Here is a 15,821-nt window from a genome sequence, read left to right as displayed (position 1 = left end):
AATTATTTTCACTATTCATCGGGCAGTGTCACCCATAACTCGAGTATCAAACACACTAGTTGTATGATGGTAAGTTTTTGGGTGAGTTCGAGGTGAGCTAGGGTTGGAGCAAGCAAAGTGAACATCATGGCGAAGCTGGGCCAACCCTAGCTAACGTTTGCCTGTTAAGAATGATGGTGACTTCCACTGTCTGTATGAAGGTAAGTTTTTGGGTGAGTTTGAGTCGAACTAACGGGCAAACATCAGGTTAGCGTTGGGGTCGAGTTAAGCTATGGTTTCTTTTTCACTGGGTATTCTTCTTATATACGTTTCTTCTTGAATGATGTAGAAACTAAAAAAGGTGAGTAGCTGGGAGCCACATAGCACAGTCCTGGGCTCACATACTGGAAGTACCGAGTTCAATTCCAGGTCAGGAATTTTTTTTTTCCATTTGAGGACCCTTTTTGTCTAAGTTTTTTTTATATTCATGTGACTGCCAGACGAATAGACACAGCAATTAATTTATTGTAATTCTCGGATTTCATAATTCATGGAATTTTCATAATTCTTCAATTACGTTGCTATGCACTGCTAAGGAAGCGCTTGTTAAACAAACTGCATTTACAACATATTACGCACAGAAGTATCTTCTAAACTGTTTTATAGTTTGACTATTGTGTTTTTTCCCACAAATTCTCTTGACAAAGCAACAGAGCTGCTCTTCATTTTTGTTCACATATGTAGGGATACGCCACCTTCCCAACTTGAAGGGATAGACTATTCCTGGTAGTCTACAAGGCTAGCACTGTTGTTTTTCAATTGTTAAATTCCTGTAAAACCCGAAGGGAGGGTAATTCACAAAGTCCGAGGAGAGTCGCCATGCCCGTATTTCAGACCACCAAAAAGAAATCACCTCAGAGCAAAGTTTTCCTGTGCGAAAGTTTAGTACAGCCTTCATTTTGCTTTTATTTCTTACGTAAAAGCTGCTTTTACCATTTAAAGATTTTGCTCACGTGGGTGCATATGGACAAACATAGATAAATAGATAGGTTTACACACACTTTTACAAAAACAATTTCAGTAAACCAGGCAAGTGCCCACTTTTAATAATTGTGGATGTTTTCAATTAATTGATTTGGCCATTGACTGGATAAGCAATAGCAGGTACGTATGTTGAGATGCAAAAATTTCAGTATACCTATTTGATACCAGTTTTAAATATAATAATATTTCCAGTTTTGGAAAATAATAATTTTGCCAATTTTGGAAACTGTTTAACCAGAAGATCGTGCCAAATTTGGAAAATATCAATTTTGGAAATTTTTAGCTTGCAAATATTGCGTGTCTTGGATATACTTACAAAACAAATGTGGCATCCTCTGAGCCTTGCCACAATTGGTACTCTCTTTATATAGCATAGCAAGGGAAATTCAATTGTGGGTATTGGTTTCCAGTATTGGATTTACTCTGCTGTATTAGTGTTAAAATGTTGTATTATGGTTAGGAATTCACTAGCATAGTTAGGAAATTACATTAATAAATTTGCTATTAGGGCTTGGGAGATTCACTATTAATTATTAGTGAGGAAACGTACTTACTAGCAGAGTTAGGATATTTGCTAGTAGGGTTAGGAAATTAGTATTTAGTGTTAGGACATTCACTATTAGGATTAGGAAATTCACTATAGCGTTAAGAAATTCACTGGAAATTTACCGGTAGAGGTAGAAATTCACTAATAATATTAGGGTAGGGTTTGGGCAAGAGTTCATAATATAAAAAGATAGGAGAGTGTCCTACTGCAGTATAGCCTGTACAAAGGCGAATCTCAAGGTTATGATGCAATGTGCTAGTTGGTCAGGGATGCACTCAGCATTACGTTTCAATGACTGTTGTAGTTATGGCTTCAATAAGCAGGCCACTCATGACATTGTCAACACTCCTTAACACTATATGTGTTGACATGATATCTTAAAGTAATCAAAGTTTTACTATATTACTTTGAGATACACATTTATACAGGCTATGCTGAAGTAGGACACTCTCCTCTCTTTTTATATTATGAACTCTTTAGATATAATGATATGTGAAACAAAAGCACTTTTGTATAAATATTGCTGATAGTAGAAACTTCAGCCCACAATCAAAAGTTCTACGGCATACTATATACCATAGGTACATGTTTTTGATTCAATCCAATATTTGATACTTTCTTGTAAAGTATCAATATGATACAATAATACCATTGTGATTCAAACCTTGTTGAAATGAAGGTATCTTGGTATATACGTAACACAAGTGATTTACGGTAAGTGGTTTAGATAGCTTAATCAAGGGAAAAAGTACCATCCAACTTTAATAGATTGCAATGTTCCAAATAGCATCCACTTTAATACACAATTAAATTTACTAATTGATCATTTGAACTATCTGTATCCCTTTTGGTATCAAGTATTGATACTCACTTGTACAAGTGATGTTGGTACTTTTCGTATTGTATTGCCCATATCTACTAATGAAAGAGTTGCTAAAATTGGCAACAATTGAAGTAGCCAGTGGAAATATTCAGGTTGCCAATTTTGGTAATTTGGTGACTTCTAATGATCTCTGGTAATAACTTAGAAGTTACTGATTATGGTAATTACTTGATCCCATATCTGGCAACTTTTAGGCATATTAAAAGCTGCCAAACATGGTTCCAAAAAACACATCAGCCACATGGGCACAAAAAAAAATTGCCAACTTCATTGAAATTTTCATGATCCATATTAACACTGTGTTATTTCCACAAAATTCTGTACAGTGAATTGGACGTAATTTGTTACGTACATAATTAAAAGTAGCTTGTTATGCCCACACTTTCCATTTGTACATGGTCTGTCATTTAAGCAACTTACAATTGTAAAAACTTCAGGGCTTAATGGCAAACAGCTAACTCCGAATGTCTGCAACAATGCTGGACAATCTCCTTGGCTGATTTCATCATAACCATCTGCATATCCAGATACAATGAAGTTGGATACAGCACTCCCACACATGGTATCATTGTACAGATCCTCAAATGCATCATCACAACTTGTTGACTCTGGTAAGGGCCGAGCCTACAATACATACGTATATCATACAGTAAACCCTTACAATATGTACAGGGTAGTAGCCACCTAGTAATAGCTAGACTTCAGACCACATATGTAATTTAGTAACCCTCAAACCTGAGGGTTAGTAAATTTCATGTACTGTATGTAGACTTAGTGTGGTTTGAAGTCTAACTTATTCAGACCCTACTAATATTATTTATTATCTACTCCCAGGGCACATAAAACCTACCAACAGGGCATGTACATACAGTGCATAGCCAGCACAGTGTGTGTGTGCGTGTGCGTGCGTGAAGGGGGGGGGGGGGGGGGGGGGTAGGAATAAACATGTAGTAACACAATTCTAGGAGGAGCCGACTGGCATATAAAGATGAGCGATACAACAGTATGCAATACAATCAATATAAATTCTAAGGGACTGTGCTATAAGAGTGACTGTTCTCTTGCTACATCATTCATACCTGTCTACTGTCATGCCTCTGGTGTGATTCTCACAATTTGAGGTGCAATCTCACCCTCTCACACCCAAGGTATGTATTCATCTCACGCCTAAGCAATGAAGCTTATAAACTCCTTGAAGTTTTGAATCATGTATTTATGCATCTGTACTAGAGGCATGCGATGACAAATTTAGACATATCTCAATATATTTCTTTTAAATTTATAGATCTCGACTATCTAACATATCTCAATAATTGAAACAATTATTTTTTGTAGTTAACTGTCAATATTTTAACCAGCAAATTGCAATTTGAAGAATACGAAACAAGTGAAAAATGTTAGTTTTAACAATGTTTCCAAGTGGTAGGAGAGTTGGAGCCCCGAGGAGGTGCCTACACCATCAGATATTCTTTGGTATACAAGTAATTTATGGAAGTTTACTATCATCTGGATAAATAAACCTGCCATCTTTATCTCGATAAGTCTTATGATATCTCGATAATCGGATATATCTAGATAATTGCACACCTCTAATCCATACACAGTTTGCATCATGTGATCTCTCACATGATACTGGTGTTTAAGCATGGTACCGCATGGATCAGAACTCTGGATATAGCAGATTAAGACATGGCCAAGAGTAGATTAGATTTGTGATAAAAGAATCAACTGTCAGAGTGTCAGTAACCTACTACTGTTATTTGAATAACAGTTTTAGTCTGGACCATGTATCCTAAAATGACCATGTGATGACATGGATTCTCTAAAAAAACAAAATATGGAGAACACAGAAGCAGCTGTGGCTGATCATTGCAAAAGGTGCCAGTTCCTTTAGAGGAGAAAAATGCATTATACCAGAATTTAGTGGACAAGTAATTCCAGTGTTTGAAAGCATAGCTGATGGTGGAGGCAGAATGTACATAGACACAATAGAACAGTTAATAGCAATTAAGGTGCATTAATAGCAGTATTACACTCAACTCCAGCAGTTTTACCATCAAGAAACACCTCCAAAAAGGAAAAGCAGTGGACAGACGAGAAAGCATGTGCTCTGCCATTGATGCCATTAAAGGCAGGAAAAAGATGTGGAGAGCAACACAACAGTACAATGTTCTAAGACAGATGCTGCAAGATAGAATTACTGGCCAGGTTGCTCATGGCACAAATCCTGGGCCTAAACTATATTTCAGAAGTTTAGTGGATACTGCTAAAGCAGGGTATGACAAGAGCAGAAAGCAGGTACAGATGATTGCAACAAATGTTAGGCATATAGCTATCACCAAGCAGAAGAGTATCGAATGGTTCATATTAAGGGTTTGTGGAAAGGCAGCGCCACTGACATTGCATAAAGGTGGCAGAACGGATTGTATGAATGAGGAAACGATGACTAGTTAGTTAAAGTATGTCCTGCAGAAGAACAAGTTGATGAATAGCCCAAGTCAAATTTATAATGTTGATGAGACCGGACCACAGACCACCAGAGGTTGTGATGAAGAGAGGTCAGAAGAAGATATGAAGCAGAACATGTGGTAATAAGAGCTAGGTCGCTTGTGTAAGTACTACGGGACATGCAACCATATTTGCTGCAAAGAACTTCAATTATGAATGGACCAGGGGGAAAGTTCCACGTACATGTTATGGTCTCAGCAGTCCAGGTTGGGTTGACACAGAATTGTTTAACAATGTCGGTGAAAGTAGACCTTTGCATTTAGTGCTGGATGTTCATAGCACATGTTCATATTATCAGCCAGAACTGATCAAGTTATACCTAGACAATGACATTGTTTTAATGTGCTTCCCGCTGCATGCAACTCATGAAAGCCACCTGTTAGATTTCAAACCACTCAAGCAGAATTGGCAGAACGCTTGCCACAAGTTTGTAGAGAAAAATCCATTACCAAGTTTGATTTCTCTTTACAAAGCATGGGGGAACACTACGATGCCAACAATTATACTTTCTGGATTGAGGAGGAGTGGGATATATCCATTCAATCATAATGCTCTCAACTATGGTGCAAATAGTAGGAGTAATGCAAACGTTGGCTGTTCATTTGCAAGTAACACTGTCATGTCAGTTAGAAGTGAAGAGTTTATGTCAGAGTAGATTGAACTACGGTACCACCCAAGCACAACGTCGCACTCGCTCGCACATGCAACTTTGCTCGAGATTTAAAAAATCGCCAATTGAAGGGCGTGGCAGCTGTTTTGCTTGCGAGACAACATGGCAGCTGTTTCGTTTACGAAAATCGCGAGCAAAACAGTTGCCACTCCACTTAATTAGCGATTTTTAAAATCTCGAGCAAAGTTGCATGTGCGAGTGAGTGCGACGTTGCGCTTGGACAGTACCGTAGCTGTTTCATAGGCGTTTTGCAAATTAAACTATGACATCATAAATCTATAGAGTATTTACAAATGGTTGAAGGAAACTCATCAAACAAGACCAGAAGGATTGTCCTCATCTCCCTCAAATGCCACTCATGGTGACACTACACTGTCCACTATGTTTTGCTTGAGCCAACTGATCGGCATAGAACACTCTACTGCCATTGAGCCATGCCATGTTGGTAATCACCCATTGTGCAAGATAGGACATTTGACACCGCCACTGATGTTGAGCCGTGTCTTATTGATGAGTTACCTGTACGTGTCAGATAAGGCCTGTGACATTGCTATCAAGAGGACCATAATTATAGAAGAGACCAGATTTCTTTGGGTATGATGTGTTTGTGAAAGATGGGGTTTAAAATTGATTCTCAGGTGGTGATGTGCTGCCAGTAGTACCACTGTTAGTGGTGTCATAAACATGAAGAGGGTCAAAGTAACTTAGACACTTCCAAATTCACCACAAAAGGGTCTAAATGTAGCTGCTATGCCAAGTAAATTCATCCTCTACTTATGACTCACTACTGTATAAGTAGCTAGCAATTGTTTGCATTGTATGAGGTTAGAAAATAAACAACTCTCATGCATTTACCACTTGGCCATTGAGAATAAAATTAATAGTTTTGGTACTATGTATAGATGTGGTGCATATTCCATCTTCGCTTGCTTACTGTGAAAATTTTCAATTTCTGACTTGCTCTTTATAGAGGACAGTTTCAGAGGCTCCTATAGACCTCTACCAAAATAGGTCTACCCTGAAAAATTATAACAGTAAAATTTTACTAATCCCAAAGTGTCCATTATACAGAGTCTCTGCTGTAGTCAAGTACCCACATTTATTAATAATTTCCATATAACAATAGCATCTACTACTGTGTACCCATAAACTAATACATGGAGTTATACATACTATAAACTTACGTCACAAAATGATAATGACAATCCACACAATTCTGGCATTGATGTGAGTGCCCATGTCTCATGAACCTGTTGAATTTCACTATAAGTGTAGAAAAGTTATATGAGAATAATCACCTGAACATCATACAGACACACAAGTTCGACAAACTATTTTAATAGATTTTACAACTTCTGCACTCCAATAAACCTAAATTTTGAATTGTTAACCAGGTGTGTGTCCTATGGGGGCGCACACCTAGTTCCTATAATTGTTTTTGGAATATGGAAAGAATTGTGTGTGCACGTGTACGTGCATGTGCATGTGTGCGTGTGTGTGTGTGCGCTATTTTGTACCCTTCCACCCACATGCATGAGCAAAAAGCTTTACGGTTAAAATAACCTTCAGTGTGAGTGTTCTATAAACCTTGTAGTGAACTTACTTCTAACCCTGGGGTGTATACGTACTATATTTATTTATTATTGCTTTACAAGACCAGATGTGCAAGATTAAAAACTTATGCCAGTTCAACTATGGACACAGTGTGAATAGCTTTCCTAATATTAGGCTGTATAGTGTTGTAATGACGGAAAAATGACAGCTTGGGCCTTGTATATAGGCTGACAGAAACTTTGTATTAAGACCTCTCGTATTTGTACTGTATGAATATTAAGAGCAGAGTCAAGGCTTTGTCAAGAGAATTTTCGTAATAAAACAACATAGACAAATTATAAAACATGTATTGTAGCTGCTGCTGGTAGGCAAAAAAGGAACATAAGCAAATCAAGTCTGTAGCAATAGCCAAAGACAAGTTATGCTTCCAGGGATGAAGACATCAAAATTTAAGACAAATTATATTTTTTATTCTGCAAAAAAACTTGTTGAAATTGTTTTTTCTTTGCTCTGAATGTACCAAAGTTAGTCTTGATAATATTGTATCTATTCTGCCAGGTCATTATGAATGAAATGTGAGGCTGGTACAACCCCTACTATACAGTATATACTACCAATACTGATATTATATGATTCACATATACCACACAATGAGTAGCTACATACCACTGATAATGGCTATATATTTTCTTCTAGAATATTGTTCTAGTCTAGAATTGATCTCATCACATAATACCACTGAACAATGAAGTTTTATATAGATTAGTCATAATTGAGGTAGTAGTTGCTCAATAAAAGTTATATTTTTATTCATGTACTCAACTGCATTGTTTTAAATTTGACAAAAAAACTGTAAGTCTTTTAATTAGGGTTTTGTTTTCCTGCATGATCCCATTAATGTTTCAGCAACATAATTACCCAACTAAAGAATGCTTACCTTACGAAGGCATCCACCGCATCAATATATTCAGCCCAACAGCACCCAAAAGTGTTGGTTGTTTCCATAATGAACTGAATGGAATAATAAAAAAAAGAAAACGTAACATCTGCGTGGAAATACTGTATGAGGCAAGCAATCAAATATTGAAATGATTAAAATATACATGAAATTGATAAGGAGAAAACATCCTGACTGCCTGGCAGATTCCTGTAAGTGTTCAAGCGTTACTTGGATGGTTGCAGGTTCGAGGCCGTCCAGGTCCAGTCATGGATTTTTTTATCCTTTCTCCACCTTTTCAAACATACTTTATGTAACAACTTTAAACAAGCTGTGGGAGTAGCAGATCTTCAGCACTTGTGCTGCAAAGGCTTAATAAATAAATAAATTCTGACGTGCATTTTATAAAAACATTTTGTTTTTAAACGCTGTACAACAGGCCTTTTCATTCTTGGCCCTAAGGCATGTACTGATGATGTAAGCACTGGAGTACATTCTTCTGTGAAAATACTCCAAGCCTCAATACATTTTTGAACTTTGTGGTTGAGCAACCATACCATATATTCTAATAAACAGTGCACCAGCAAATAGACCAAAGCCTACCCTATAGTGTCTACACATGAATGTACACTGGTGGTGGTCTGGGATTAATTTGTCGAGGCAATGCTGAGTAGTGAAAGGTAAAGTTAATTGGTTTTTTGCACTAATAATAATAATTATTATTATTATTATCAAATTGTTTAAAGGGATACACAAAAGGCATGTGCCTGTACAAGGTGATACCCTTACATACAATCTTTACAGTTACAAAAATACAATTACAAAAACAGAACAACATACACAATACAAGTACAGAATTAAACAATCACATTAAAATAAACTGTTTCAATCTAGATCTGAAATGTTTAACCTGGCTTCGTGCCAAAATGTCCTCAGGAACAGTGTTCCACAAGAATGCCACGGATACAAAAAAACAATAACGGAAAGCATTGATAGTAGAAGAAAACATTTTTAGATTAGTAAGTTCTAATAATTAGTAGATTAGTAAGTTCACTACTACCTAAAATGTTAATTTTCATTACAAAGAACAGTATATTGCATTGTTAAACCTATCAATCATGTATATCAATGGTGTCTTTTGACTACAAACCTATGTCAGCATTATCGTTTCACTATACTCAGGATTGCCCTGACAGATCAATTCCCCAGTGTGTAGGGCAGGCTTTGGCCTATTAACCAGTAGAGATGTACCATAAAGATTTTTCAGTTGTATCAATACTGTACCTAAAAGAGCCGATACTGATTATACCGATCTGATTATTGTATACATAATCTGTAAAGTGTAAAATAGAACTAGTAACAGGTGTATAGCTACTGCATGATGCATATTCTAATGATGTTTAGAGAAAACAGAAGTGACGTAACTATAAGGCACAACTATACGTGGTTACCTTTGGTTGGTGTGGCCTCTATTACACAAACCAGACAATTAGGCACCACACATATTTTAATACATACTCCCTTGTCTGGATTACTCATGTTTTGATTCATTATCAAGATGGCTACTATACACAGATTATCAGCTTAGCTTTCCTGTGGTGCAGATCGTATATGTTAAAGCATTGCCGCAAGTGCTATATGAAAAATAAAAGTACTTGGCTGTACGCCTCATACTTTATTTTTCATATAGCACTCACGGCAATGCTTTAAATGATTTATGGAACTTTCTAGTCATGTAGCTAGCTTCACCATACACTAGGACTCATAAGTAACACGCGTTTCACAAATTATTATAGCAGCCTGAATGCACACAAACTAGTTTAACAAAGTAACTCACGCGTAGTTCACCTATTTTGGCACAGAAGATGTTCATCATGTATTTTGACAGACTATAGTTAAAACCCACAATTGATTCTATTGTGCCACATGGTGTGATATCTCCAGGACTTGTCCATTTACATTAATAAACGTAACAGCAACTTTACCTTCTCCCACCCATCATTGAAGCATTTAGGAATGTCTATAAAAGCAACCCAGTGGTAGAATTCATATTGCCCGGGGTAATTGATCACTCAGCACAGCGAGGCTATCAACCTTCACCAGCTTGGGTGATTAGTCGTACTGGCGTGAGCACCACAGGCTATTAGCCCGCTAAAGCATGTGGGCAACTGTGTTTTAGTGCCAACAAAGAGTGCTTTATTGCACCTCAAAGAGTGCTTTATTCGCAATAAAGCACTCTTTTGTGGTCAATAAAGCACTGTTTGCCCTAAAGTGTACTTTATGGAATTTAAGTACACCTTTGATACCGCCCACGCAAAGTTCTACAATTAGTTGTTACAGTATAACAGCTACCAGATCTGGGCTGGAAAGAATATTTTACCACAAAATTAATAGCAGTACTTATACATGTGCAGTCGCATGGCTTCTTGTAACTTATCATGAGCCACGATAGTGGTTCATAATAGGGATCGGGGCAAAAATTTTCAAAAACTCTCTAATAGAACGCATGCCAAAAAGCAGTCTTCCAGGTTTTGAATGTGTTTCAAAAACCTTCCAGACCTTCCTCTAGTGTTGTAAAGACTGACCTGGAAGTATAAAACACAAGGGAAGTGGTTTTGGGAGTTTTCAACAATTTCCTAAATTGCCCCAAATCTCCATCGTCTTCTTCTTCTTCTTATTATTATTATTATTATTATTATTACTAGGACTGCGTCACATACAACCAAGTACATACATCAACATGACAGCCCCCTGGTGAGGCTATTAGGTGGTGAAGGCATGATCCCCAAATCAACTCAATATGTCACAGTAGTGACAGATACAACACAATAGCGTAACTAAAGGCCACCAGTAGCTAAGTGCCAGTACATCATTGGTGCGGTAATGGCACAGTGATGTGTACACAGTATATGTAATTATGTATACAAAACGTACAGGAGAGAACTATGCATTATTGCAGTATTGTATGCAGCAATACATTATGGGCAATATCAACAGATGAAAATTATTAGCCAATATACAGTAAAGTATCAACATCAAATAGAGTTAAATAAGGTTCATTAGTGGTGTAGCAATGGCACAGTGATGCCAGGGTGACACACTATAGTTATGCATACACAACTTTCAGGAGATAGCTACACAATACTGTAGGAGTATGCAAGCCAGATGAACCAGATAAAGGAAGACAGCCAAGCCAGTTAGAGCCTAGTAGCTACGCCAGGTGAAGGCAAAAAAGATTAAGCACGTATTGAATTGCCTGACACCAACACAAAAGAAGTTTGCCATGCCAGCTGCACAAGAGAAAATTGTTTACTTGTATTTTATATGTAGCTAACTGTATTGTAAAGAGCGTGGCATATGTTTTAATGTTTTCTTGCATTGTTTATTTACGTGAATGAATCCACTGGCAGCTGGCATGGAGACTTGAGATGTTACAAACATAAAAACTTACTTGTAATCTTCTTGTTTACACAAGTGGCTTCTGGCCTTTGCACAATTTGTAAATAATTAAGCAAGGATGTGGTATTGGGCGTTATATAGAATTACACGTATAATCAAGTCATCAACACGAACAGGAGCGACGATTATACGTTTGTGCCTTCGTTCACAGGTGAATCTATCCCCGGTTAGTTCATGTCTCTAGGCCCCGTAGTTTACTCAAACATTAATTATTTATTTATTTATTTATTGTTATTTATGACTTATTTTTAACTGCGTTTCATATTATTCTTAGTACTTGGTTGTATAATTATTCTTATTTCGTGTGTCTACAGCCCACAGGAAGCAGATATCATCACTAAAAATGTATGGCATATTTTGAAATCATTCCTACCCAGGTCTGTGTGGTATTAAAATCTTTGCTTTCTAAGGTGATTGCAAGATATAGAGCAAGAGTCATGGCTTTGAGACGCTATTCACTCGCGAAGCCATGAAAACAAAAGTACAGCATTTTTAAAAAGGTAGCGGTTACTGAACCGAAAAGTTTTTTTTATTCTAGTAGTTTCCCCAAGCGTTTGACTTTAGGGAATGCATCTAGTAGTTTCCCTGAATATTCGACTTTAGGGGACGCGAAAAGTAGCATTAGCTTAAGGCATTTTCACACTAGATTAAACTGAATTCACGCTTTCACACTTGAAGCGCTTCGTAATCGAACTACCATCCAATGCACATTCCTGTCAAACCACTTGTGGAAGTGGTTTTTAGGACACAATGCACATCAGTTGATACACACCGTGAATACACATGACACTTCCCGCACAGGGAGCATGGCAGCGTCAGGATGGAGTGTTAGCACTACTCATGCATTGATAGCTGTATGGGGGGAAGTCGATGTACAACAGAAGCTTGACTCAGTTAAGAGAAACAAGATCATTTATGAAGAAATAGCTGAAAAATGCAAGAAGAAGGATTTGAATTCACGTGGGAACAATGTAGAATCAAAGCAAAAAACCTAACACAAAGGTACTGAAAGGTAAGGGGCTACAAAAACATATGTACACTGCTAGATTGTAAGTATGATGCAGACCAAAGATAAAAATCAGCAAACAGGCAATAAACGTCAGGTATGCCCATATTATGAAGAACTAGATGCTGTTTTGGCCAAGAGAGCCTCCTCCCAGCCTGTGGCTATTCTTGAGACGTGTGGGACAACATTAGCAGGTTGTTCTATGTTATTTTAATTGTATTATGTTTAATTAATAACATTAGACAATGGCATGTCAAGAATGCTTTGATATTTGCAAAGTATGCAGGGTTTTTATTCTAGTAAGACACCTGTAAACAGGTGGAACCTAGTAAGACACCTAGCCACAAACTTCAACAAACAAATTGCATACTTTGTGGGTTCATAACAAAATTCCAGTCACCACAGGCCATTGTCTAAATTACTAAGACATGCATTGCTAGGAGTCTTCAGTGGATAAACAACCCGAAGGAATGATGTATAATAATCACCGAGGCGGACTTACCTATACTTAGATCCTAACAGTGAGTCTGAAGATGCTGATAAGGAGCCAGACGATACACTCACACTTGAATCCACTGCGACACTAGAACAAAATGCAAATAGCGCAGTCAGTGAAATCCAGAAATCAGACTTGAATTCAAGTAAGTCTGTGTATTTATTTGGTGTTTTAATAAATAGAGTGGAACTTGTCTCGTTTGGTCACCTATACGAGCCAAACTTTCTTGGCCTTAAATAAGCAGTTGGTCACCACCAATTGGTGGAAATATTTGCCCTAGGGAATATAATATAGTAGTCCTTTGTAGAGAGTATATCAATCACCATCGAGACATGCTCTACTGTATTTCCTTAGGCTCTTCTAGTACACCAGCCGATACTACTGGAACATCTGCTGAGAAAGATGTGAAGCCCACTACTAGTAAAGCTACTGACACAAAATTACCATTATCAAAAAGTACGCTGTCAGCAAGTAGAGTGTACCATGATGTTTTGTATACAGAAGGGAAACGAAAAGCCAAAGATAATTCGGAAAAATAGATGAAGCTAGATGAGGAAGCAGCAAAGAGATCAGAGGAACAAACAAGGAAGTGGCTTGAAATGGAAGAGGAAAGAGAAATGAGATGATTGAAGATGGAGCAGCAACATGAGGAGAGAATGATGACTAAGTTTGGCACTTTGATTGGTCAACTATCAAGAGGCACAAATCCTGCAGCTCCTTTCGTGGGGTACCAATGTAATACGTTTCCTTATGAACTGTTTACAGAGTATTCACCTTTTGATCATTCTATTAGTCATTGTTCATCCCCTTCAAGTCATGATGGTACTGACAGCGTACATTCAAAAGAACAATGTAACAGTGGTTAGCAAGGATTGTAATTTTTACTAAGGGCATGAAAAGGTTGTAATGTATGTGTAAAGGTTTTTACTGATGTGAGTATAGGTAATCTTTCAGTGTTTCCCTGACATTGTTAGCAGCTCCAGTGCATCGTCTTGAAACATCTGCTGGAGATGCCCTGTCCTCTTGACTGGATTCATCAGAGTTAATCCACTCTGGGTTACATTCATCACCATTTAGCTCACATATATTGTGAAAAACAACACACGTTGCTATAACATCAGTAGTGTATTGTATATCAAGGTAGTCCATCCTTTTCAGTAGACACCTCCACCATCCCTTAAGTCTACCGAAGGCATTTTCTACCACCATTCTTGCTCTGCTTTGGCGATAGTTGTAGTGTTGTTGTTGCCTGGTCAAGTTGTCAGTGTCTGGGTAAGGCTTCATCAACCATGGTAGTAGAGGATAAGCAGGATCTCCCAGAATCAGCAAATGGAATGTCAACATCATTGATATGTTTAGTCCAGTCAGGAAAGCACATTCCTCTGTTACACTTATTGTAAAATGATGAATTTGCAAGTACGTACACGAGCATCATGTACTTTTCCTGGCCACCCTATATTTACATCAATGAACAGACCCTGCGAATCCACCACAGCTTGTAACAGAACTGAGTAAAATCATTTTCGATCATAGTAATCAGATGGACACTCGATAGGCTTCAAGATGGGTATGTGAGATCCATCAATGGCTCCAACTACTTGGGGGAATTTTCAAAGTCATCGATGACATCCTTTAAGCGTTCTTCTGGAGGCAAATGTTGGGTTACAACTTTACATGTTTTGTGAATTATTTCACATACTGTAGAGATTCCTATGCCAAACAATGCAGCAATTGTCCGATACTCCACATTGGTTGCCAACCTCCAAATTGTTACTGCTAACTGCTCATCAACTGGTATGGGTAAACGAAATCTAGTTGCAGTTTTTTCCAAGTACGGATGAAGTTCTGTGCATGACTTTATGAAGGTTCTCCTGGTCATTCTTAAGTTTGCTACCCACCATTCTTCTCCAAATAAGCCTGCTTTAACACTATTCCAGTAAGCCTGTGATCTTGGTTTTATCCACATACTACATTTTCCCCTAGCGAACAAACTTAGCCAACAAATCCTACACCAAAACATTAAATCAGTAAACAAAATTTTCATTAAACAATGCAAGTAAACACATTGTACATAACAAATACAAGCACATGTACAAAACATCTAGTTTACCTAGCTATAATCATGCAGTTTCATGGTTACACAATCTGAGGATCGATGAACTTGCCTTCGCATCCGTCTTCTTCGTTCCACCTCCCCATTCCATTGTGCCATTCTTTTCAACAGTAGCTCATGCCTCCTTTGCCAAATGTACACATGTCTTTTACGAAGGGCTACATATTTCCAAAGCAGGAACAATGCTAAACAAACTGCCGCATAATCCATCGCATTTAACAGTTATCACGTGTTAATGATGCTGTTATTATGTGATAATGATGCAATGGTTATCACACGATCTACTGAATGTCATCATCCAATGCGGTTTAGCTTTGCAAGTGTGAAACACCTCTAAACCACATCAATTCGGTTACAGATGTAACTAGAGCTAATCCGCATTAATTCTCATCAAGTGTGAAAACACCTTTAGGGTTAGGCTCGGGTTCAGCTTTGGTTTCTTCTTCACCTTTAGGTTACGTTCTTCTTACTGCATTATAGTGTATATAGTGAGACTACTACGTGAGTAGCATTTATGAGGTAGAAAAGTAGGGGTAGTCAGTAGGTAGCAGCAGTAGCACAGTGGTAAGCCCACTGCCTACAGTTCCAATAGTTCAGGGTTTGAGCCCAGGTTGAGTTTTGTGGT

General features: G+C 37.7%; 1 protein-coding gene across 1 annotated transcript in view; it reads right to left on the bottom strand.

Moving 5' to 3' along the window:
- LOC136266648 (uncharacterized) overlaps positions 1-15,821 on the bottom strand; it is a 40,386-nt gene that overhangs the window by 19,262 nt on the left and 5,303 nt on the right. Inside the window, exons 4-6 of the mRNA XM_066061642.1 lie at positions 8,123-8,196; positions 6,816-6,894; positions 2,874-3,077 (exon numbers count right to left, since the gene is read on the bottom strand). Coding sequence (XP_065917714.1) covers positions 2,874-3,077; positions 6,816-6,894; positions 8,123-8,196 — 357 coding nt within the window. The remainder of the gene's footprint in view (positions 1-2,873; positions 3,078-6,815; positions 6,895-8,122; positions 8,197-15,821) is intronic.

This window comes from Dysidea avara, chromosome 9 (assembly GCF_963678975.1).
Source record: "Dysidea avara chromosome 9, odDysAvar1.4, whole genome shotgun sequence".
Classification (NCBI taxonomy): Eukaryota; Metazoa; Porifera; class Demospongiae; order Dictyoceratida; family Dysideidae; genus Dysidea; species Dysidea avara.
This window is presented reverse-complemented; position numbering and strand designations above follow the sequence as displayed.